Source organism: Grampus griseus (assembly GCF_964374135.1).
Source record: "Grampus griseus genome assembly, chromosome: 19".
In the NCBI taxonomy this organism is placed as follows: Eukaryota; Metazoa; Chordata; class Mammalia; order Artiodactyla; family Delphinidae; genus Grampus; species Grampus griseus.
Window position 1 is genome coordinate 9,365,807 of NC_139013.1, and position 22,347 is coordinate 9,388,153.

Sequence of the window (22,347 nt, forward strand, 5' to 3'; positions counted from 1 at the left end):
TAAGAGGCAGAAATGGTGCCTTTAATGGTCATACACAGCCAGTATCCCGCTTCCCAGGCAAGAACCAGACTTCAGTAGAAATTCCCCACACCCTAACCAGTCCTTTCTGGTTTCTCCTGGACCGGAGCGGGGGATGGGCTCCAGAAAAAAACCAAGGAGTATCCTCATCTCCATCCCTCACTCAACTCACACCAGACAGTGATGACATGGCCAACACAGGGGCTGTTGGTGGCCATCATGCTGCACAGTGGTACACTGGTTATGTCAGCCAGTAAAGATGGTGGCCATCACAGCACCCAGTGGGCCAGCGTCACCACCACATCCAAAGGATCACCCAAGGGGATGTGCATCACAGCACCCAAAGGGCCAACCGAGATGTCATCCCAGACGGTGGCCATCAGAATACCCAATAGATCAACCAATAACATCAATCAACATGGCAGTCTTCACAGTACTCAACGGGCCCGCCAGGATGTCAATGGCAGTTATCACAGCAGCCAGTGGGTCAACGCGATGCCCACAGAGATGGCAGTCACCACAGTGAGTAACAGACCAGCCAAGATGTTAACTGACAGGACAAGCAAAGTGTCCCCAGGAGGATCAGGCCCCACGAGCCTGATGGTGTGAGCTACAGCCATACCCCACCCACCACGTTCCCACCCCCCTGCTAGGAGGCGTTAAGCAGAGAGCGGGAATAGAGGCCCTGGTAGTAGATCCCGGGCTCCCCACCCTCCGCCCCGTAGCCCCCAAATCCCATGTCCAGTTTGGGAGGTGCTGGTGTCTGTTCCGACATCAGGTTGTTGATGGAGAAAGGGTGGTTGAAGTTGTAGGGTGCATCCAGCTTCAGCTCCCCCGGGAGCTCCAGGCCAGTGAAATAGGGTGTGGAGGACGGGGGTGAGCCACAGTCCAGAGTCCCCACATCTTCCCCACCCTGGGCCTCAGGTTCGGGGGCTGGAGGCTGGGCCTGCGGCGGAGAGGCGACTGTGGCAGCGGGGGTGGTGGTCGAGGAGGCTGACCCCGCACTATTCCTGGAGGCAGAGGTCCCGCCGCCCCCTTTCTTCACCTTCTCCTCCAGCTTGAAGCGCTTCTGGCGGCGCAGGTAGCAGCCATTCTCAAACATGTTACCTGAGCTGGGGTGCAGGGCCCAGTAGGAACCTTTGCCCGGCTTGTCTGGGGAGCGCGCCACCTTGACGAAGCAGTCGTTGAAAGACAGCGAGTGGCGGATGGAGTTCTGCCAACGCTGCTGGTTCTCCCGGTAGTAGGGGAAGAGGTCCATGATCCACTGGTAGATCTCGCTCAGGGTCAGCATCTTGCCCGGCGCCTGCTGGATGGCCATGGTGATGAGCGAGATGTAGGAATATGGCGGCTTGGCATGTGCCAAGGGCCGCCGGTACCCTTTCGGTATCTCCTTCCCATGCACCAGCCCTGGTCCCGGGCCCCCATACCCTGAGCTGCTGCCACCACCACTGCTGGCACCCAGGCCTGGGAAGGTGGGCCCCAGGGGTGCTGTGGGCGCCGGGGGCGCCAGGGGTCCAGTGGGAAGTGGGGAGGCAGGGAGCCCCCCCGGGGGGTAGGGAGAGCTCAGAGGGTTCAGGGTCATGTAGGAGTTGAGGGGGGCCATGGTGGGTACTGGGGTCACCGGAGAGTAGACCTACAGGGAAAGAAAGAGAAACAGCGGGTGGTGAGTCTCGATTCTGTTGGTAAGCAAAGGGTCACTGGACCCATTGTCTGCCCATCTGTCTATCTGTCTTGCCTCCTCTGTAAACAGCTGTCTGTTGAAGTCTCTCTTCCCCCACTCCTCGTGCACCTCCCTCCCTGACCCCATCCCCCCACGCTCCCATATACTGAAGCTCACACTTTAAGTGGTTCTCAAAGTGTGGTCCAGGACACCCTGGAGAGTCTCCAAGACTTTTTTGGGGGGAGTCTCCAAAACTATTTTCATATAATGAAAGATATAAGATATGACTAGCCTTTCTCACTCTCCTTCCCTCATGAGCGTACAGCAGAGTTTTCCAGAGGCCACATGACAGGTGATATTGCAATAGACCAAATGTAGAAGCAGCTAGGAAAATGCAGCTGTCTTCTACTGAACCAGACACTAAAGAGATCTGCAAAAATGTAACTGTGCCACTCCTCTCACTAAATGTTTTGAAATAGTTATTTTAGTAAAAATACATTGCTTATACTAACACATTGTTGCTATTTTAAAAAGAATTAATGCCTATTTTTAAAACGCCTCAGTTTTAATTTTGAATGCTGTTAACAATCAACATAACCTCGATCAATAAAAACTGTTTGGGGTCCTCAATAATTTTAAGAGGGTGGACTTCCCTGGTGGTGCAGTGGTTAAGAATCTGCCTGCCAGTGCAGGGGACACGGGTTCAAGCCCTGGTCTGGGAAGATCCCATGTGCCACAGAGCAGCTAAGCTCACGCACCAAAACTACTGAGCCTGCGCTCTAGAGGTCGCGAGCCACAACTACTGAGCCCATGCGCCGCAACTACTGAAGCCCGTGCGCAACTACTGAAGCCCGTGCTCCGCAACAAAAGAAGCCACCGCAATGAGAAGCCCACGTGCCGCAACGAAGAGTAGCCGCTGCTCGCCGCAACTAGAGAAAGCCCGCGTGCAGCAACGAAGACCCAACACAGGCAAAATAATAACTTTAAGAGTGTAAAGAGGTCCTGAGACAAAAAAAAAAAAAAAATCAAGAACTGCTGATTTATCTAACAATGGAATCTATATGTGTACTTTTTTTTTTTGATGTGGACCATTTTTAAAGTCTTTATTGAATTTCTTACAATATCGCTTCTGTTTTATGTTTTGGTTTTTTGGTTGCGAGGCATGTGTGATCTCAGCTTCCCCGCCAGGGATCGAACCCGCACCCCCTGCATTGGAAGGCAAAGTCTTAACCACTGGACCGCCAGGGAAGTCCTTATATGTGTACTCTCTGTCCATCTAGCCATCATCTTTTAGGTTATACAATTACAGTTTTTATAGATCAAAAGCATTTGAAAATCAGAACTCACATATTTCTACCTAATATATGTCGTCTGTTTATTATAATATCATCAAATCTAAGATATCACTTCGTAAGCTGCAGTATTATTTTAAGTATCAATAAGAATGGAAAAAAACACTGTCAATTATAATCCCTAGACACCATTGACTGTAAAACCCATTCCATTTTCAGATATGTTCAATGGGGAGAAAATGTGCCTCTTAGCTCAGTGAAATATAGTAGACATTGCTATGTCTTTGTAAGTAACTATATAGTCTCTCAATTGTTCAATATTTCTTGGCCCTACTCTGTGCCGGCACTGCTCCAGGCACTTCACAGCAAAGGTCTGCTTTCATCTTTACAACCACACTATGGGGGAGGCACTATCATGCCCATTTTACAGCTGAGCAAGCTGAGGATCAGAGAGGTTGTCCAGGGGTCACACAACAAGAAAGGAAAAGAACGGGGATTCTGAATCCAGGCAGTCTGGCTCCAGATCGGTGTTCTGGATCAAGCTATAAAAGCAGTGACCAAGACAGACTGAAATGCCTGCCCTCAGGGAGCTGTCAGTCTAGCAGGAAGTGAACAAGATAAGCAAGGAAAATAGGAAGCATGGTGGATGGTGATTTCTTTCTGTCTGCATTTACCCCTTTCATCCCGTCTTCCATCCTTTCTCTGTCAATCTTCCATCTGCCTGTCTGCCCTGCTCCCTCCCCCTGAGGGAGGGTGGTCTCACGGCACTGGGGGGGTGCTATAGCTCTGGTGGGAGCCACCTCTGCTATGAATCAGTGTGTCCCATCTCATTCCCTTGTCACTTAAGTGTCTGCACATCCAAAGGTCCAGAGAGAAAAGGGAAATGCCAGGGTCACTCAAGGAGTCAGGGGCAGGTGGTAAGCAACCCAGGTCTGCGTTCTAGTAGAGAAACTCTCCCCTCTCTCTTTCACATGACTTCCAGGTAGTTCTTTTCTCCTATGTCTCTGAATCTCCCTGTGGCTCTGTGTGTATCTGTGCATCTCCTTCCCTGTCTCAGTACCTCTATACTCCTTCCCTCATCCCCTCCCCACGTCTGTCTCTCTCCCCTCCCCACGCTCTCTCCCTTTCTCTCTCCTTGTCTTTCTCTCTCTCATCTCCCCCTCCTCTGCCTTTCTTTCCTTGTGACTCTCCCATACCCCATCTCTCTCTCCCTCTATCCCCCACCCCCATCATCTCTCACATCTTTTTCTCCCTGCCTCGGCACTCTCTCTCTCTGTCTCTCTCTACCCCACTCCTCTCCCACCCTGTTCTTTCTTTCCCCTTCAGCACGTCTTTGCATCTCTCTGCCCCTTGCTTCAGCACCACCATCTCCCCAGAAGTCTCACATTGAAATTGGAGCCACAGCTACTCCCCTCCCCCATGCACTGGTCTCCCCCCACCCCCCCACCCCGCCCCCGGGTTGGCCGGTTCTCGCCCCTCCCTAAGAGTAAGGGAAGAGGGTCCTTCAGAGAGAGGGGAGAAGGTGATGGACTCAGGGGATCCACAGAGAGGTCCTAAATCCCTCTACAACCCCCTACATTTCTCCAACTCAGTCAGACTCTCCTGTATCACAGAGGAAGACAGACTGGGACCCCAGAGCCCTTCTCTTCTGGCTCCCCATCCACCCGGAAGTCCTCTTTGAGGTCTGACCTCAAGCACTCCAGCTGCCCTAATCCACCCTAGGCTTTCACATGCCTGGGGCTGGGATGAACCCCCAGTGTCCGGGTCTGAACCGGATCTCCCCAGCGAGGGCGGGGCTGAGATTGGGGGGGAGGCCCTCAGGGGACCTGCACGCCCACCCCAGGAGGCTGGAATTTCTCCCCTTTCATTTCCTTATTGTCTCTGGAGGAGGGTGTGACAGGGAGCAGGGGGCAGTGTGAAGCTACAAGCTCCTTTCTAACCCTGGTCCCAGCCTAGGACCTCAAGCGGCTCCCCCCGCACGCCAAGAGGCTTTAGGTTTTCCACCTATAAAACTGGGGAGCAGTTGGACCAGCTGATCTGTGAGAAGCAGAGGCCAGTGGGGATGTCTTAGGGCAATAACTTTCCAGTTTCCTTCCAGACAGGGAGCCAGCCTGGGGAGGTCAACATCACCCCAACAGGAGGGTGGGTGTGGTGGGCAAGCAGTTTGGAGGCCCCTTCAGTTCTCAGTCGCTGAGTGAGTGCACGTGTTTCTCCCCACATTGTTCTGACCCAGGGGGAGGAGGTGGTTCGGTTGATGGGAAAGCTGAGGAGACCCTCACACATTATGTCCATTTCCAGACCCCTACATGTCAACTCTTCCAAAATACGCACTCAAATGCTGACTATCTCTAGACTGTCCCTCAATTTCAGAGACAATTTCCACACAAATTGTCCCCTACCAAACGTCAGGTTTTGCCCCAAATAATGACTCCTTCAGCCTAGACCCCTGCAATTTACTTCTTAAGATATGCCTCCAGAACACTGATTTGTAGTTGGTACCCTTAAATCAGGTCCCCAGACTCTGAACTATGTGGGGGCTTCAGCCGGGATCCCCCAATACCTGGGAGTCTCCACCTCCAACCTGGTCTCTGCCTTCCCCACCATGTAACTTACATCTCCAGCTGCCCAGGCTCCACCTCTCAACACTCCCAATCCCTTCTCTGCACCACCCCACGTGCACCTCACACCTCCACAGCCCCAGGACTGGCCCCTCCTGGGCACCTTGCCAAGCCCCGCAGGCCTAGGTATTCAGGAGTCTCACCCTACAGCTTCAAACCCCAGACCCAGGACTCAGGCGCTCTGGGGCCCCTGTAAACCCCAGATCTTGGTCTCTTTGGAGAACTCAACCATTCCAGTCCCATACCCCACCTCAAGCCCACAGTCCCCTTCCATCAGAAACCCAGGTATCCAAACCCCCCATAACCCTCTGACGAGGACCCCTCCACTTCACAATGTTGACTAGGCAGAGAGCACGCTCAGAAGGAGTCCTTGCAGCAAGAGGAATGGAAGTTAGACCTGGGGAGGGACTTCCCGGCGGCTAGGGTGAGCGAATTAAGATACATCCCTGCCCCCTACTCCAGGGAAATCTTGTCTGAGATGGGACTGGTGAGGACATTAGCAATTAGTGGAGATTGCTGGAAGGTGGAGTGGGGGCGGGGATGGGGGGCGCGAAATCTGAAACCCTCCAGACTCCAACAAGGAGAATCCCTGCTGAGGGTCTCTGATAACAATTAAACCACTGAAGTTCAGCTGGGAGGGGTGAGGGTCATTAGTAGGGATGGGGGGCGGGGGTGGAGACCGACCCCTCCACTGCCAATGCTGTTGCCGACATGCCCTGATCTCAGGATCCCGACTCTGACCCCTATCTATCCGGGCCCCAACTCTTAAATCACCTGTTATTTCACACTCCCCAGACCAAGCTTCGTCTCTGAGCACCTTCATCTCACCAACCCCCATGTCTGACTTTGACGTAGTCGCAGCCCCAATCCGTATACCGGAACCCCAATTCTTATTTCTACCCCAGACCCCCATCTTTAACACTAATTTCTAACCCTGAGCTCCCAGCTCAGACTTCTCTTAATGGTGACCTCCCTCTCCCATCACTTAGTCCCTTATATTTTCCCCAGTTTTGAACCCCATTTCCTAATCCCCCAGCTCTGTCCGTATCCCGGAGTTCTGAGTCTCATCTTTGGTCTGTTAATTTTAATTCCTTGTACTTTGGGTCCCTGACACACAGCCCTCACATTTAAGCTATGACTTGACCCTTGCCTAAATCTTCCTGATTCCCGTTTAAGCCCTCACTCTGACTAGCCTGCCTAAACCGCGCTCCCATGCATTGTCCCCTGTCCCTGACTCCTACACCTGGTCTCCGTGTCTCTAGTTCCTCCGCTCCCCAATTCTATTTGGGGCCCCCACTTGAGTCCACACCCCGGTTCTTGCCCCCATTTAGGCCCGCACCCTGATTCCTGCCCCCCACCCCCCCACCCCCACCCCCGCTTCCCGCTCCGCCATCCCCGAGGACACACCTCGCCCGCCTCCGGGTAGTAGCTCCACTCGGCCAGGTCATGGGCCTCCATCTTCACCGAGCCCAGCATCCCCCGGGCCTGCGCCCCCACCCGCCCCCGCTCCGGCCCGGGGGGGAACCAAGCGCTTCGGATCTCTCAGCCTGCACGGCCTGAGTTCCGACCGGCGCCCGTCCGTCCGACCGCCCAGGGTCCCAGCCTTCCCGGGCGCCGCGGGAGGCGGCCACGCTTTATAGCCGGGACACCCCCCCCCAGCCCCCCCGCCCTCGCCCTCGCCCTCGCCCGCCCTGGGCTCCCCTCCCGCCTCCCCGAGGGCGGTGCGCCCGGTTTGGGGCGCCCCCTGCGGGATTGCGAGGAGAAAGACCTCAGGCGCCGGGAGCCGCAGCCCGGGGACGCGAGAGCTGGAGATGGCTGAACGAGTGAGGAGCTACAGGTGGGAGGCATTGCTGATACTAAAAGCCTCGAGGGCAGAACTCTAGGGCCCTTCCATCCAGGGGGTTCATCATCTCGACAGGAGCAGGCGAACAGCCAGAGCCCAGCAAGACTGCCGCGGAGTAAAGGAAGCTCAGAGCCGAGTGGTCTCCATGGGTCCCGATGTGTTACTATAAGAACCTGTAGGAGCTCCTCGAAACCACATTTTCCATTGGACGGACTGGAAGACTGAAGCTTCTGATAGCTGGAAATGCTCCATACTGTGTAAATGGTCAGGATCAAGGGTTGAAGGGATCGAGGCCTCTGCTTAGACCCCGCTGAGGAAACAGACCACCTTCCAGACCTAAGAGCTTCGCCTCCCGGACTCTCCACTCTCTCTAACACCTGCCGTCCAGGGACCCAGAACTACTGTGAACTCCATTTCCCATAAGCCTCTATCCCCCTTTCCTTCCTGACCCCGTCAAAGGACTACATTTCCCAGGAGGTATGGCTCCCGAAAGCCGGAAATGAATGGCTGCCCCGGCGTCGTAGGGAGCGGAGAGCGGAAGGCCGGCCGCGCGGCCGAAGGTAGGGGCGGGGTACTGCCGCAGAGTGGACTCCATTTCCCAGCGACCCTCCGTGCACGGCGCATGCGCAGTGTCACGGCGGCGAGCGGAAGATGGCGGCGGTGTCTGTGAAGAGGCGCTGCTGAGGGGGCGCGAGGGGGACGGAGGCCTGAGCCGCGGTGAGAGGGGGGGCGGCGTGGGGGCCCGGGGACGAAGGGAGGAAGGACCCTGAAAGGGCAGGGGCGCTGCCGGGGGGAGTGGGGACGCTGAGAGGGGAAGGGAGCAGTGACGCTCGGGACCCCAGTTTCTTCCCCAGTTCTGGACCCTCCCGTGGCTCCCCAGTGCCCTCAGGGCAAAGTTCCAACGTGGCCCCCAAGGCGCGTCCGCCCAGCCGGCCTCGGCTCTGCCTCTTTGCTCGTTCCTCACGTCGCACAGCTGCACTGGCCTTTCGGTTCCTCAGACTCGCCATACGCCTTCCCGCCTCAGGCTTTTTGCACATGCCGTCCCTTCTGTCTGCAACATCCTTTTACTCATTCCGCCTGGCTGACTCCCATTCATTTTTCGGGTCTGGGCACCAACGTCACTTCCTCTGCGAAGCCCTCCTTTCCCGCTCTCCGTCCCGAAATCCGCCTGTTAAACGCTCTTATAGGTTCCTGTGCCTTTCCTTCATGTCACTTGGCGGGGGGTCTCATTTGTTATTGGACCTTTATTTGTGTGGCTCTTTAGTTCTGTCTGTGACCATGAGCTCAGCGTTTCCCAGTACAGCGCTGTCACGCCGAAAACTCCCAGTTAATGTTCGTTGAATGATGAACGATTTTCGTGGGGCCACTCTGTGTATATGCGGGGAGTCGTCATATTCCCAGGTGGGAGTAGGGCGGTGGGACCGGGAGGGAAGGGGAACCAATGATTGTTGGTAATAGCAAAAGACTACAAACACCCCAGATGTTCTTTAGTAGGGAGACTGGCAGAGGAGGAAAACAGATAACAGCCACATAATAAAATACCATGCAGCTGTAGAAAGGAATGAGGGAAGGGGGGCAAAAAAGGAATGAAATATAGAGAGTGGGCTCCAGCATATATTAAGTGAAAAGCGAAATGAAAGACGGTGTTTATCGTACGCTCCCTTTTTACAGAAGAAAAGGAAATATGTATATACGTTTAAAAAATAAAGAAAGAAACCAAAAAGTGGAAGAGGAAGAACATGGTAAAAAGTTTGGGTGGATCAATGTGAAAGGTTCATCATGAAAAAGTTCAGTGTTCTGATGGGAAACAGCAGTATACTGGATTGTTGGGAACAGACCTAGCAGGGGGAAGCAGTTCCTTTAGAGAGGCAGTCCACCACAGCAGTGAGAAGGCTGGATTCTGCAGCCATACTGCTAGGTCTACATCTTACAGGTTGTGAGCCTTTGATCAAGTGACTTTACCTCCTTGGACTTCAAATTTCCTCATCTGTAAAATGGAAATTAAAAATAGTACTTACCTTGGAATCTAGAAAAATGGTACAGATGAACCTGTTTGCAAGGCAGAAATAGAGACACAGATGTAGAGAACAAACTTATGGGCACCAAGGGGGGGTGGGATGAATTGGGAGATTGGGATTGACATATACACACTAATATGTATAAAATAGATAACTAGTGAGAACCTGCTGTATAGCACAGGGAACTCCACTTTGCTGTACAGTAGAAACTGATGCAACACTGTAAAACAACTATACCCCTATTAAAAAAAAAAACAGTACTTACCTCAAAGAGTTGGTGTTGTGAGGTTTAAATAAGTTGCTAAGTTACTATATGTGTTAGAATTGTGTCCAGCACGTATTAAATGTTCAGTAAATATTAGCTGTTATTTTTCAAGCATTCTAGAGCCAAAGGGTAGGGATACTAAGCCCAGTGATTGTTGAAGCCCTTTGGCATTCACTTAGCAGATTTTTTTTTTTTTTTTTTGCGGTACGCGGGCCTCTCACTGCTGTGGCCTCTCCCGTTGCGGAGCACAGGCTCCGGACGCGCAGGCTCAGTGGCCATGGCTCACGGGCCCAGCCGCTCCGCGGCATGTGGGATCTTCCCGGACCGGGGCATGACCCCGTGTCCCCTGCATTGGCAGGCGGACTCTCAACCACTGCACCACCAGGGAAGCCCCACTCTGCAGATTTTTATTGAATACTTACTAGGTGCCAAGCTCTGTTCCGTGCTGGGGATAGAGAAAGTGAACACACACACACACACACACACACACACATCTCTGCCCTCATGGAGCTTATAAATATGTGGTGTGTTGATAATAAATGCCATGGAGAAAAATAAAGCAACACAGATGGGGACGGAGAAGAAATGGAAGTTTGAAATGCGATAGTCAGAGACCTCACTGCTGGGATATTTGAGTTGAGACCTGAAGGAAATAAGGAGGGAGGGAGTTGTGCCAGGCTGTGAGGGGAGGGATATCCCAGGCAGAAAGAAGAGAAGCCCTTGGAGGAGAAGGCTTGGAGGAAGGGGTATGATTGGCATGATGACAAGGAAGCCAGTGTTGCTGGAGCAGGGAGAGCTGAGAGGGAAATGAGGGCAGAAGTAGAAGGGGCCAGATCACATAAGGTCTTCTAGGTCTTGGTGAGGAGTTGGCTCTGACTCTAAGCAAGATGTGGGGATGACAGGCAGCAGGGAGACTAGGAAGGAGGTTGTTGGATAGTCATTCATTCAGCAGATACCTGTTGAATAAACTGCTGTGTGCAGTATATCTCTTTTAAAAGGTGCACCTTTTTCACCCTCCTCAAATTGTTGTTAACAGTTTATGCAGTAGCCTTCTGAAACTAATCTACTCCTCAAAATAGTTCTGAGAGAGAAACACTGTTACAGAAGAGGCAGCTGAGACCCAGTGGTTTCTTGCCTCGGTCATTCTGTGTATACATACACAAACTTGACAAAAGTCACTTTAATTGTATACATTCTTCTGTGATGCAACAGGCTGTCACTGTCATCTTTTCATGAAGATAATACATTGAGATACATCTTTTTTTTTTTAAAAAACTATATTCTCCCTTTTCTATTTTTTGGTTTTTCCTTTCAGTTTTTTTTTCTTTTTTTAACATATACACATATTTTCCTTTGTTTTGTAAAAAGGGAGCATACAGTAAACATTGTCTTCACTTTACTTGCTTTTACTTAAAATGTGCTAGAGCCCACTGTTTATCAGTGTATATAGAGATTTTCCTCATTCCTTTTTTTTTCCTTCCCTCATTCCTTTTTATAGTTACATAGTGTTTTATTATGTGGATGTATCATAGTTTTTCGGCCGGTCTCCCTATTTGAGAACATTTGTGTTGATAATAGTCTTTTTTTTTTTTAATAAATTTATTTATTTTTGGCTGCGTTGGGTCTCATTGCTGCACGCGGGCTTTCTCTAGTTGTGGCGAGCCGGGGGTACTCTTTGTTGTGGTGCGTGGGCTTCTCATTGCGGTGGCTTCTTTTGTTGTGGAGCACAGCCTCTAGGCACACGGGCTTCAGTAGTTGTGGCTCACGGGCTCTAGAGCGCAGGCTCAGTAGTTGTGGCGCTTGGGCTTAGTTGCTCCATGGCATGTGGGATCTTCCGGGACCAGGGCTCGAATCCATATCCCCTGCATTGGCAGGCGGATTCTTAACCACTGCACCATCAGGGAAGCCCGATAATAGTCTTTTGCTATTAGGAATAGTGCTGTATTTGATACCCTTCTTATTTGTTAATTTTGCTAGTGTGACTTTGGGACAGATGCCCAATAGTCCCCCGCCCCCGGCCTTTTAAAGCACAACTCCATAGTAATCCAGAAAATGGCAGAGATATAATTTAATTAGGCCTTCTCTGATGTATTGAGTACTTACGATGTACAGGACTCTGACTGGAGCTCCTCAGAGCTATGTTTTAGAAAGCTTGCTCTGGTGTCCAGTCCAGAGTACAGCCCTGATGGAGAGACAGGAGGCACTGAGACCAGTGCATGGCTGCTCTGTGTTCATTTGTTCAGTCTTTCAGCAGGTGTTTGTGGTCAGCCCGTTACGTGTAAAGTACTGGAGGTGAGGCTCGGTACTCCATGAGGTACTGCCTCTGAGCTGGGAGACATCAGTCTCCCCCAGGTTGTAGCCTCATGGACACGTACAGTCTGATCCAGACTCTGGAAGGGGGAGGGGCTTCAAAAGACCCAACAAAGATCCAACAGGCTAGAAAGGAGGGTTGAACCCTTTGCAGCTAGTGAGGTAAGGTGCAGAGCTTGATCTGTCTTCTCCAGGGAGTACCAGGCAGCAGCCATGGCAGGCAGCAGTGGGGACAGCGTCACTCGCCGGAGCGTGGCATCACAGTTTTTCACGCAAGAGGAGGGGCCGGGCATTGATGGCATGACCACATCAGAGAGAGTGAGTATGGAGAGAGGGGTTTGGAGTGGGGAGGCACAGGCCCTGTCTTTGGGCCATCCACCTCTAGGTGGCAGAACCCAGGGGGCGCCGTCAGGGCTGGGCTGGCAAGGTGAGTACTGTCACATGCCTTTCACCTTCCTTCCAGGTGGTGGATCTCCTCAACCAGGCAGCACTGATCACCAATGATTCAAAGATCACAGTGCTCAAACAGGTGAGGGGAAGGGGGTGACGCTGGGCTAAGCAGGACAAGGGGAGCCAGGATGGGAACCTCTCGAAAAGAAGACACTGGTAATAACACTAGTGTCCACAGTTAAGCACTTGGGATATGCCTGCCATGGTGCTCAGTGCTATTCGGCCACACTGTCATTTAATTCTTACAAAAACTCTATGAGGCAGGGCTCTTCCCTGTTTTATAGAGAAAGAAGCAGAGTCTCAGAGCTTAAACTAGCCCAAGGTCACTCATAGCAGCTGGCTGAACTAGGACTTGAATGCTGGATTCAGACTCCAAATTCTATGCTCTTGATCCTCGTATTTGCTCTCTGCCAGGGTCCTGTCCAGTGGGGAAGACATGCAGGTGACCAGACAGTGAGGACCCAGAGTAGGCAGGGATGGGATGGAGGAGCCCAGAGGGGTGTGGAACCCAGAGAGAGCTTCTGACCCAGCCTAGCGGTGGGGAGTCAGGGAGAGCTTTTTAGAAGAGGGATGTCTGAGCTGAGACCTGGATGATACGGAGAGAACCAGGCTAAGTGAGAAAGGGAGAGTGTCTTGACCAGAGGGCATAATAGCTTGTACAGAAGCAAAATAGGGCATGGGGAATTGGGGAGGCAGGTGGAGTTCAGAGGTTGGGAGGTCAGGTTGCCTGGGTGAGGACCCCAGTTCTACTTGTTCAGCATGTGGCCTTGGGTAGTCGATTCCACCTCAGCAGTAGAGTGGGGTCCTGACGGGTCCTCCCTTGTGGAGTGGTTGTCAGGGCTGTTCAACAGTGCCTTGGGTCATAGGCAGTGAGCTTCTGTGAGAATGTTTTTGGGAAGGGCTTATTCCAAAGAGCCTGGCAGGTACAGGGGCCTCAGAAAATGTGTTCTCATTGTCATAAAATGCCCGATGAATTGTGACAGTTGAGTGGGGAGTAGAAACAGAAGGAGAGTGGAGAGAATTGCTGGGTGAGCCTCAGGAAGGTAGGAGTCCTGCAGCACTTCCCTCTTTTCTTTAGCCTCCATCTGTAACACGTACTCACTATCCACCAGGACCTGCGCCCTGTAGCATCTTCTTATTGAAGCCTCACAACAGCCCTATAAGTTGTTTACGATTCCCATTTTACAGAAGAGCAAACTGAGACTCAGGGGAAGCCATTTGCCCAGGCCATGGTAGGAGTGGCAGAGCCAGGATCTGAACTGAGCTTTTCTGCTGCCTACCCCCATGCTGTTTTCTCCTACATGTTCCTATCTGCACTGATTGGACCCTGGTTTTATATGTGTGTTCCTCCTTCCCATCCCCAATCTCCTTCCAGGTCCAGGAGCTGATCATCAACAAAGATCCCACACTACTGGACAACTTCCTGGATGTGAGTGACCGACAGGAGAGAAAGGGTGTGGGCGTAGGGATAAGGGAATGGATCCTGGGGCACCTCTGACCTACCTTCTTCCTGACCTTGGCAGGAGATCATCGCTTTCCAAGCAGACAAGTCCATTGAAGTGCGCAAGTTTGTCATCGGCTTCATCGAGGAGGCATGGTATGGGGTGGTGCAGGGAGCCCCTGGGAACACCCCTGCTGGAGTCAGCCTCTTTGGTGCCTGGCCCTGCCCTGAGAGTCTTGCCCTCTGCTTCTCAGACCCATTCTCCCTCCCATGCATGGTGATTCCCCAGCAAATATTTAATAAGGTCGAAATCCTGAACTCATCTACAGTCCCTCTACTTCTCCCACACTTCACACCTGCATCATCAGTAAGGACTATCGGCTATACCTTCATATTGTAAACAGCATCTGACAGTTTTTCAGCTACTTCCCTTGGTGTACTAAATACTTTACCTACTTTGTTATTCGATCCTCAAAATGACACTGGATTATTTGTTTGGCACATTTAACTGAAGACAGAACTGTGACTCAGAGAGGTGAAGTGAGTTTCCTAAGGTCACACAGCCAGTATGTGGCCATGCTGGGATTTTAACCTGTGTCCCTAACACCATTGCCCAAATTCTCAGTCTCCACCTTTTACTGGGAGAATTTTTTTTTTCCGTTGAGGTATAGTTGATTTATAATATTAGTTTCAGGTATACAACATAGTGATTCAGATTTTTTATACATTATATTCTACTTAAAGTTATTGTAAAATATTGGCTATATTCCCTGTGGTGTACAATATATTCTTGTAGTTTATTTATTTTATGCATAGTAGTTTGTACCTCTTAATCCCCCTATCCCTATCTTGCCCCTCCTCCCTTCCCTCTCCCCATTGGTAACCACTAGTTTTGTCTTTTTTTTTTTTAAGGTATAGTTGATTTACAATATTATATTAATTTCAGGTATACAAAATAGTGATTCAAAATTTTTATAGATTATTACTGGGACAATTTGTGGTAAGTTTTCTGAGTTTGCCAAAAAACTTTTTGTTCGACAGATATGTATCGCATAACTGCTATGTGCCAGGCATTTGTGTCAGACTGTAGGACTATAACAGTGAATAAAAACAGGTATCGTTCCTGCCTTCATGTAGTTGATGGCTGAGTTTCATATTTTTGACTGATTAGCTTAATTATTAAATTCAGATTGTAACGTGTTATGAAAATACACATTCTGAGCTCTAGGTGTAGCCTTGAATTTATTCATCCACTGAATAAATATTTATTGAAGGCCTTTCATTTTTTCCTTCAACAAAAAATGAGACTCTGCTAGTACTCAGACTAGAAAGGGTCCCCCACTTTCAGAGCCCTCAGACTTAGGTAAACAAATTAGTAAACAAAACCGTGATTACATAAAATAGAGTGCTTTAAAGTAATAATGGCTAATATCTATTGAATGCTTTCTATGCTTTTCTAAGAGCTTTACATGTGTTGTTGCAGTTTTCACAGCAAGCCTTGAGGTAGGAGCTGTTCTAGAAGACACAGTTGCTTATCCAGACTTACAGTTGTCTGGCTCTGCTGCACCTTATGTGAACAGCAGGGCCCTAATAATACAGAACAGTGGGGGTTACAGGACCAACCTAGACAGCGTTTGGGGTCAGCTCTGTCTGAAGGTGCCAGGCATTGTTCTCAGCTTCCAGCTGTGCTGGCAAACAAGACAGTGTCCACCTCCATTCCAATCTCCTGACACACTGACCCTGATTTCCCTTTCCTTGTGGACCCCAGGCTCCCATCACCTGCCCAAAGACCACCTTGATCTTGCCCTTTTTCCTCCATCCCCTAGCAAGCGAGACATTGAGTTACTGCTGAAACTGATCGCGAATCTCAACATGCTCTTGAGAGATGAGAATGTGAATGTGGTGAAGAAGGCCATCCTCACCATGACCCAGCTCTACAAGGTGGCCCTGCAGGTGAGAGCTCCCGCCCCACCTGGGGCTGTCCCGGCCCGACAGGTCTCATTTACAGACTCATCTTTTAGGGTTCAAAACCAGCATCAGATCCGATTCGTTATGAGCAAGGCGTGCTGCTGATCTCTAAGAAAAGACAACAAAGGGGTTCTGATGTCTAATGGTCAGGGAGTTGCCATTAACCCATCCTTCCATCCATCTGTCCATTCATGTGTGCATTCAACAAACATTCCCTGAGTACCTCCTTTGTGACCAGGATGGGCCAGCCAGGTCCACACTGTTAATGTGATGTACATTAACATTAATGAAAGGAATGAATCCATTTAATCTCTGCCACCACCTTGTGAGGTTGGCACTGTTGTTCCTCTGGCTTCCTTAAGATCTGAGTCTTCATCACTCTGGGTTGTCACTATCTGTGAACCTCGTGAGGGCAGGACCAGACCTGGCTTGGTCACCACTGGGTCCTGTCCCCAGCATCACCTAGCATGGGGCCAGAGACAGAGTTGTAACTCAGTGAACATTTCCCCAATGAATGTATTCATCATCATTTATGGATCTCTGGGAGTTGGTGGAGTTGGTGATTGATATCTTTTCCCCATCTGTCTGTCCGTCCGTCCGTCCCTCCCTGGCCCACTCGCAGTGGATGGTGAAGTCACGGGTGATCAGCGAGCTCCAGGAAGCCTGCTGGGATATGGTGTCTGCCATGGCTGGGGACATCATCCTGCTGTTGGACTCCGACAATGACGGCATCCGTACCCACGCCATCAAGTTTGTGGAGGGCCTCATTGTCACCCTGTCACCCCGCATGGCCGACTCGGAGGTGCCCCGACGCCAGGAGCACGACATCAGCCTGGACCGCATCCCTCGTGACCATCCCTATATCCAATACAGTGAGTGCCACCTATCAGCTGGTGCCATTTGTCAGTCACTGCACTGGCTCCCTTCCTCCTCCTCCTCCCCCTCACCCCCTTTTTTCTTGGTTTTTCATTTCTGGAGTCAGTTTAAAACAGTGCTTAAGAGCCCTGATGCTAGGTTCAAATCTCAGTGTTACCACTTACTCATGTGAGCTTGGGCAAGTTACTCCTCTCTGAACTTTATCTTCTTTTTGTAAAATGGAGGTGATAGTAGTACCCCTTTCACAGGTTTGTTGGGAGGTTCCATGAAGACGTGAGCACTTAGTAGTAAATACTAGCTAGTTTTACAGTTTTTCTAATTGCAAATTATAGAAGTAGTAGCTGCACGTTACTGAAATGTCAAGCAATAAATATAGAGAGAGGTATAAAGGGAAAATACCCCCTCCCCCAGTCCTGCTTACCAGAGATGAATACTGCTAAGAGTATTGTTTTCTTTCAGACCTTTTTTATGCAAAGATATTTATATGTATATATTCATAGTTTCTGTGTCGGTTTGCCCTGTTTTTACAGAAAACAGGGCCATGCTTTATACTTTCAACTGAGAGGCATTAGAGTGTAGTGGCTTGTGTTTGAATCTCTGCTCTACCATTGAGCAACTGACCTATTCTCTCTGATCCTGTTTCTTCATTGGTTAATTGGGGGTCATTATTATGGCATCTACTTTAGGGTGTAGGTATGAGCATTTGGTGAGTTAACGTGGCTGGCATAGTAAGCATTCCACAAAAATTAGCTCTTCTTATATGTTGTTTGACAACCTTTTTATTTTTAAAATTAATTAATTTGTTATTTTTGGCTGAGTTGGGTCTTCATTGCTGCATGCGGGCTTTCTCTAGTTGCGTCGAGTTGGGGCTACTCTTCGTTGCGGTGTACGGGCTTCTTGTTGCGGCAGCTTCCCTTGTTGCAGAGCACGGGCTCTAGGTGCACAGGCTTCAGTAGTTGTGGCACGCGGGCTCTAGAGCACAGGCTCAGTAGTTGTGGCACAGGGGCTTAGTTGCTCCATGACATGTGGAGTCTTCCCAGACCAGGGCTCGAACCCGTGTCCCTTGCATTGGCAGGCGGATTCTTAACCACTGTGCCACCAGGGAAGTCCCTTGACAACCTTTTAAACTCAACAAAATTATCTTGTTACTTCTTTTCCTAACAATATCATGTTCAGATGCTACAAAATATTTCACAGTATGGTTACATCGCATTCTATTTTTTATTCACTATTTCAGATAATGTGACATCCAGTATGTTTGTGTAAGAAATGTCAAGATATCTTTCACAGTTGTTAAGAGTTAACTTTTGGTGACTGGATCAAGGAGCGTGGTGATAAAAAGAACTTTCAGTCCTTTGTCTGTGTGTGTACAGACATATACATATTCAAAGTTTTACATCAATGTAGTTCAGACAGTCAGTTTCCTTATAGTTGGATATTTTAAATTATTTCTACTTTTTCACTATTGCAAGCCCATGCTTTGAGCATCAGCTCTAGATTTTTATACTCATTAATAGTCTTATAGTCAGACGCATCAGCCATTAAATTTTCAGTGTTTTTTCAGCCATTCATAGCCATCCATGTATGAGGATCTTTCTCCTTTTGGTCCCAAAGGCTGCTCTCTCTGGAGGCCAGGGAGAAAGGGCCCTACTAACTGGTTCTCTTCTCTCCCTCATTAGATGTGCTGTGGGAAGAAGGCAAGGCAGCCTTAGAGCAGTTGCTCAAGTTCATGGTGCACCCCGCTATCTCCTCCATCAACCTGACCACAGCCCTGGGCTCCCTCGCCAATATTGCCCGCCAGAGGCCCATGTTCATGTCTGAGGTGATTCAGGCCTATGAAACCCTGCACGGTAAGTTGGTCCCCTCCTTCTCCCCTTCGCCTGTCCACAGACCAGTCTCCTCTTTTCTGAGGAAATGTGAGCTAGGTAGTGGGCCCATAAGGGATGCATCATCAGTCTAGTAGGTTGTGGACACAGGGAAGGATTCTCTAGGTTAGACATGTATATTTCGGTGGTTGCGTGTGACAGAAACTTGGTTCAAAGCTGATTTTAATATTGAGGTATGTGTGGGTGAAATGACCTGGTTGGTGTCTGTGAAGTACTTTAAAATACTCCAGCTCTTCCCTTCTCTCCCCCAAAAAGCAGGGAGGATCGATGTGCCAAGATCAGCAAAATATTGATGGGTACATGGTGATTCATTATACTGTTTTCTCTACTTTTGTGCATGTGTGAAAACTGAAAAGTCTGGAGTTGAGGCATGAGTGTGTGCAGATCATGAATCCCTCTGCATCTCCTGGCTCTTGTGTGTCTCTTTCCTTGAGGTAGCAAAGATGGCCCCCAGTTGTTACAGGCTTCCATTCCATCTCCTTGGCAACCCCATGGGAAAGAGAATGTCTCTTCCCAATCATTCCAGCAAAGGTCCAAGGGCTCATTGTTTCTGATTGGCCAAGAAGATATTGTGAGCCTATCTCTGAGCCAGTCACAATGGCCAAGAGATTGCGGTGTTCTTACCAGCCCTGAGTCTCTTGCCCACTTGGACTGAGAATGGAGCCGAGGTGGTTCCCTCAAAGGAAAATGGGAGTGTTGCTGGCTGAGGAAGTGGGAAGGGATGCTGGGCAGGAAAGATTGCAGGCATCCTCTTTCTCTCTGGAACAGGGGAGGCTTACTTGTCAAGGTGATCGTTAGACATTAGAAAGTCATTCTGGTGTCAGGGACCAATGATGAACTGTTGTGGCAGTTCAGTTGGGACATTCTGGAGGTGATTATAGCCTTCCCCAGGGCAAGCATGTTGGAATTTCCAGACCAGAGATGGAGGGAGATGTGACTATGTTTAATGAAAGGGAAGGTGAGTTTTCTCGTTGTTTTAAGGTTGACTGATACTGAAGGAGACCTCTCAAGGGTTTTGCGTATCAGCTTGTACAGGGGGAAGGCCATACATTAGATCTGAGAGCGAAAGAACTTTTCTAGGAGATGTCCGCCACCACTGCCCAAGATGGGGCTTGGGAAGTGAGGGTGGTAGGACCCCAGGAGCTCTGTCCACAGCGCGAAGTTCTTGCTACTTTCCTCACAGCCAACCTGCCCCCAACGCTGGCCAAATCTCAGGTGAGCAGCGTGCGTAAGAACCTCAAGTTGCACCTGTTGAGTGTGCTGAAGCACCCAGCCTCCTTGGAGTTCCAGGCTCAGATCACCACCCTGCTGGTAGACCTGGGCACACCTCAGGCTGAGATCGCCCGCAACATGCCCAGCGGCAAGGATGCCCGCAAGCGGCCCCGAGACGACTCAGATTCCACACTCAAGAAGATGAAGCTCGGTGAGCTGAGGAGCTGAATCAGTCCTGGCAGGAGGTGGTGGCGGGGACTGACCACGTTCGAAATGTGTAATTATTTACAGGAAACTGTAAACTAAATTTACATTACAAATTATGTTGTATAAATATGGTGACATATGATAAGTGATATCAAAGTAAAATTACTGAAAAATATAATACACTTACAAGTAATTATGAGTTACTTAAGTTATACAGGAAGGAGTAAAATAAATATAGTCTCTCTTTCATCCCTCACCCCAAAAGTAACCACTCCACAAGTATTAACACTTAGATTTTCTTTCAGAAATGCCTCATATGTGTTATATGTATAGAGTTCTCCTTTCCTGTGTTTCATTTATAAATCAAGTCTCTTTTTGAAGTAATTTTTTTTTTTTTTTTTTTGGCTGTGCCATGTGGCACGTAGGATCTTCGTTCCGAAACCGGGGATCGAACCCACACGCCCTGCAGTGGAATTGCGGAGTCTTAACCACTGGACCACCAGGGAAGTCCCTGAAGTAATTTTTTAATGGTTGTATTATTTATCAATAGTGTTGACCATGGCAACCTCCCTTACTGTAAAAAAAAAAATTTTTTTTAAGTGCTCGTTTGTTTCTAGAACATTTATGAAAGAATCGAGTTTTGGATTTCCCTGGCAGTCCAGTGGTTGAGACTCCGTGCTTCCACTGCAGGGGGTGTAGGTTCAATCCCTGGTCAGGGAATTGGGATCCCATGATGCAGCCAAAAAAAAAAGAATCAAGTTTTGTTTTCGTTTTTTTTTTTCACTTTGAAAAATAACTTATTTTGATATAAGGAGTGAGGTAGGGATCTATTTTTCTCCCCCTAATTAAGCACACAAGGCAGAGCGTTCTGTACCTTATATGTTTAGGAATTATCTTGGAGTTGTTTCTTTATGTGCACATGGAGATCTGCTGCATCCTTGTAATGGTGGCATAATAGTCTATAGGGTACATGGACCACTTTAACCAGTCCCCCAGTTGGTGGACATTTCATTTGTGCCCAGTTTTATAAAGTATGAAGATTGCTGTAGTGCACAGTCTTGCATGCGTGTCAAGTCATGAGACAAGTTCCCAGTAGTGGGATTGATGGGGCAGAGAGCTTATACATTTATTTTTTGCCAACCAATTTTATTTTTCTATTACTTTAAACTTTTCATTTTGAAATAATTTCGAGCCTGCAGATAAGTTACAAGAATAATACCAAACACTCCTGTGTACCCTTCACAAGGTGGGGATCACACATTCCATTTACTTGTCACATGCCTTGAGTCTCCCAAATCATTTCCTCAGCCTTCTTCTTCTGTTTCATTACCTTGACGTTGTGAAGAGTCCAGGGCAGCTGTTTGGTAGAATGTCCCTCCTCTTGGGTTTGTCTGCTCTTGCCTCCTGATAGGATTCAGGTTCTGCACTTTTGGCACGAACACTGCAGAAGTGATGCCCCGACCTCCTCTGTGTGTTGTGAGGAGGCACATGATGTCAGTTTGTCTCATCATTGGTGATGGGAATTTGATCTCTTGGTCGAAGTGATGACCGCCGGGTTTCTCTAGTGTAAAGTACCCTTTTTCCCTTTGTAAATAATAAGCTGAGAAGAGATACTTAAAACTATGTAAAATACTAGTTCTGCTTCAAACTTTGTGTGGTTTTGGCATCCATTAATGATTGTTGCCTGCATCTGTTATTACTGTAATGGTTATAAAAAGGTTTCTTTCTACATTTATTACTTGGCATTTTCCTATAAGGAAGAGCTTTCTTTTTTTCTTCCTACTTTATTATTAGTGTGGACTTCTGGATTCTTACTTATTCTCTGGGTTATAATCCATTATTGTTGTTACTCATTTTGTTACTCAAATTGCCTTATATTTAGTAGCAGGAGCCTTTGAGCTGGCTCCTGTGTCCCTTTAATGTGTCCTGTAAGTTCTTTTGAGCATTTCTTACTTTCTGGCATAACAAGGTGTTCTAGACTCATCATGTACTTTCCTTACCCCAGCCTTCAATCAGCCATTTCTCTAAGGAGCCCTGGTTTCTTTCCTTTTCTTTCTTTCTTTTTTTTTTTTTCTGGTTTCTTTTAAGTAGGGAATAGTTTCAGAAACCAAGATCTGAGCCGTGGATGTGTCCATTACTGCTGGGTGCATTTAAATTCTTTTTTTTTGGCCGCAATGTGAGGCATGCGGGGTCCCAGTTGCCCGACCGGGGATCGAACCCATGTCCCCTGCAGTGGAAGCTCAGAGTCCTAACCACTGGCCTGCCAGGGAGGTCCCTAAATTC

General features: G+C 49.1%; 2 protein-coding genes across 2 annotated transcripts in view; one reads left to right on the top strand and one right to left on the bottom strand.

Annotated features, from left to right (window-relative positions):
- On the bottom strand, positions 1-7,184 carry FOXA3 (forkhead box A3). The gene is made up of 2 exons (XM_082676328.1): positions 6,996-7,184; positions 1-1,651 (listed from the first exon to the last, which is right to left on the bottom strand). The coding sequence occupies exons 1-2, from the start codon at positions 7,062-7,064 to the stop codon at positions 668-670; spliced, it is 1,053 nt and encodes a 350-aa protein (XP_082532454.1). The 5' UTR covers positions 7,065-7,184; the 3' UTR covers positions 1-667.
- Positions 7,185-8,047: 863 nt separating this feature from the next.
- Positions 8,048-22,347, top strand: part of SYMPK (symplekin scaffold protein) — a 35,798-nt gene continuing 21,498 nt past the window's right edge. Inside the window, exons 1-9 of the mRNA XM_082677608.1 lie at positions 8,048-8,148; positions 12,219-12,342; positions 12,488-12,553; positions 13,850-13,903; positions 13,998-14,071; positions 15,742-15,868; positions 16,506-16,755; positions 18,439-18,609; positions 19,829-20,068. Of these exons, the coding sequence (XP_082533734.1) occupies positions 12,238-12,342; positions 12,488-12,553; positions 13,850-13,903; positions 13,998-14,071; positions 15,742-15,868; positions 16,506-16,755; positions 18,439-18,609; positions 19,829-20,068 (1,087 nt within the window). The 5' untranslated portion in view covers positions 8,048-8,148; positions 12,219-12,237. The remainder of the gene's footprint in view (positions 8,149-12,218; positions 12,343-12,487; positions 12,554-13,849; positions 13,904-13,997; positions 14,072-15,741; positions 15,869-16,505; positions 16,756-18,438; positions 18,610-19,828; positions 20,069-22,347) is intronic.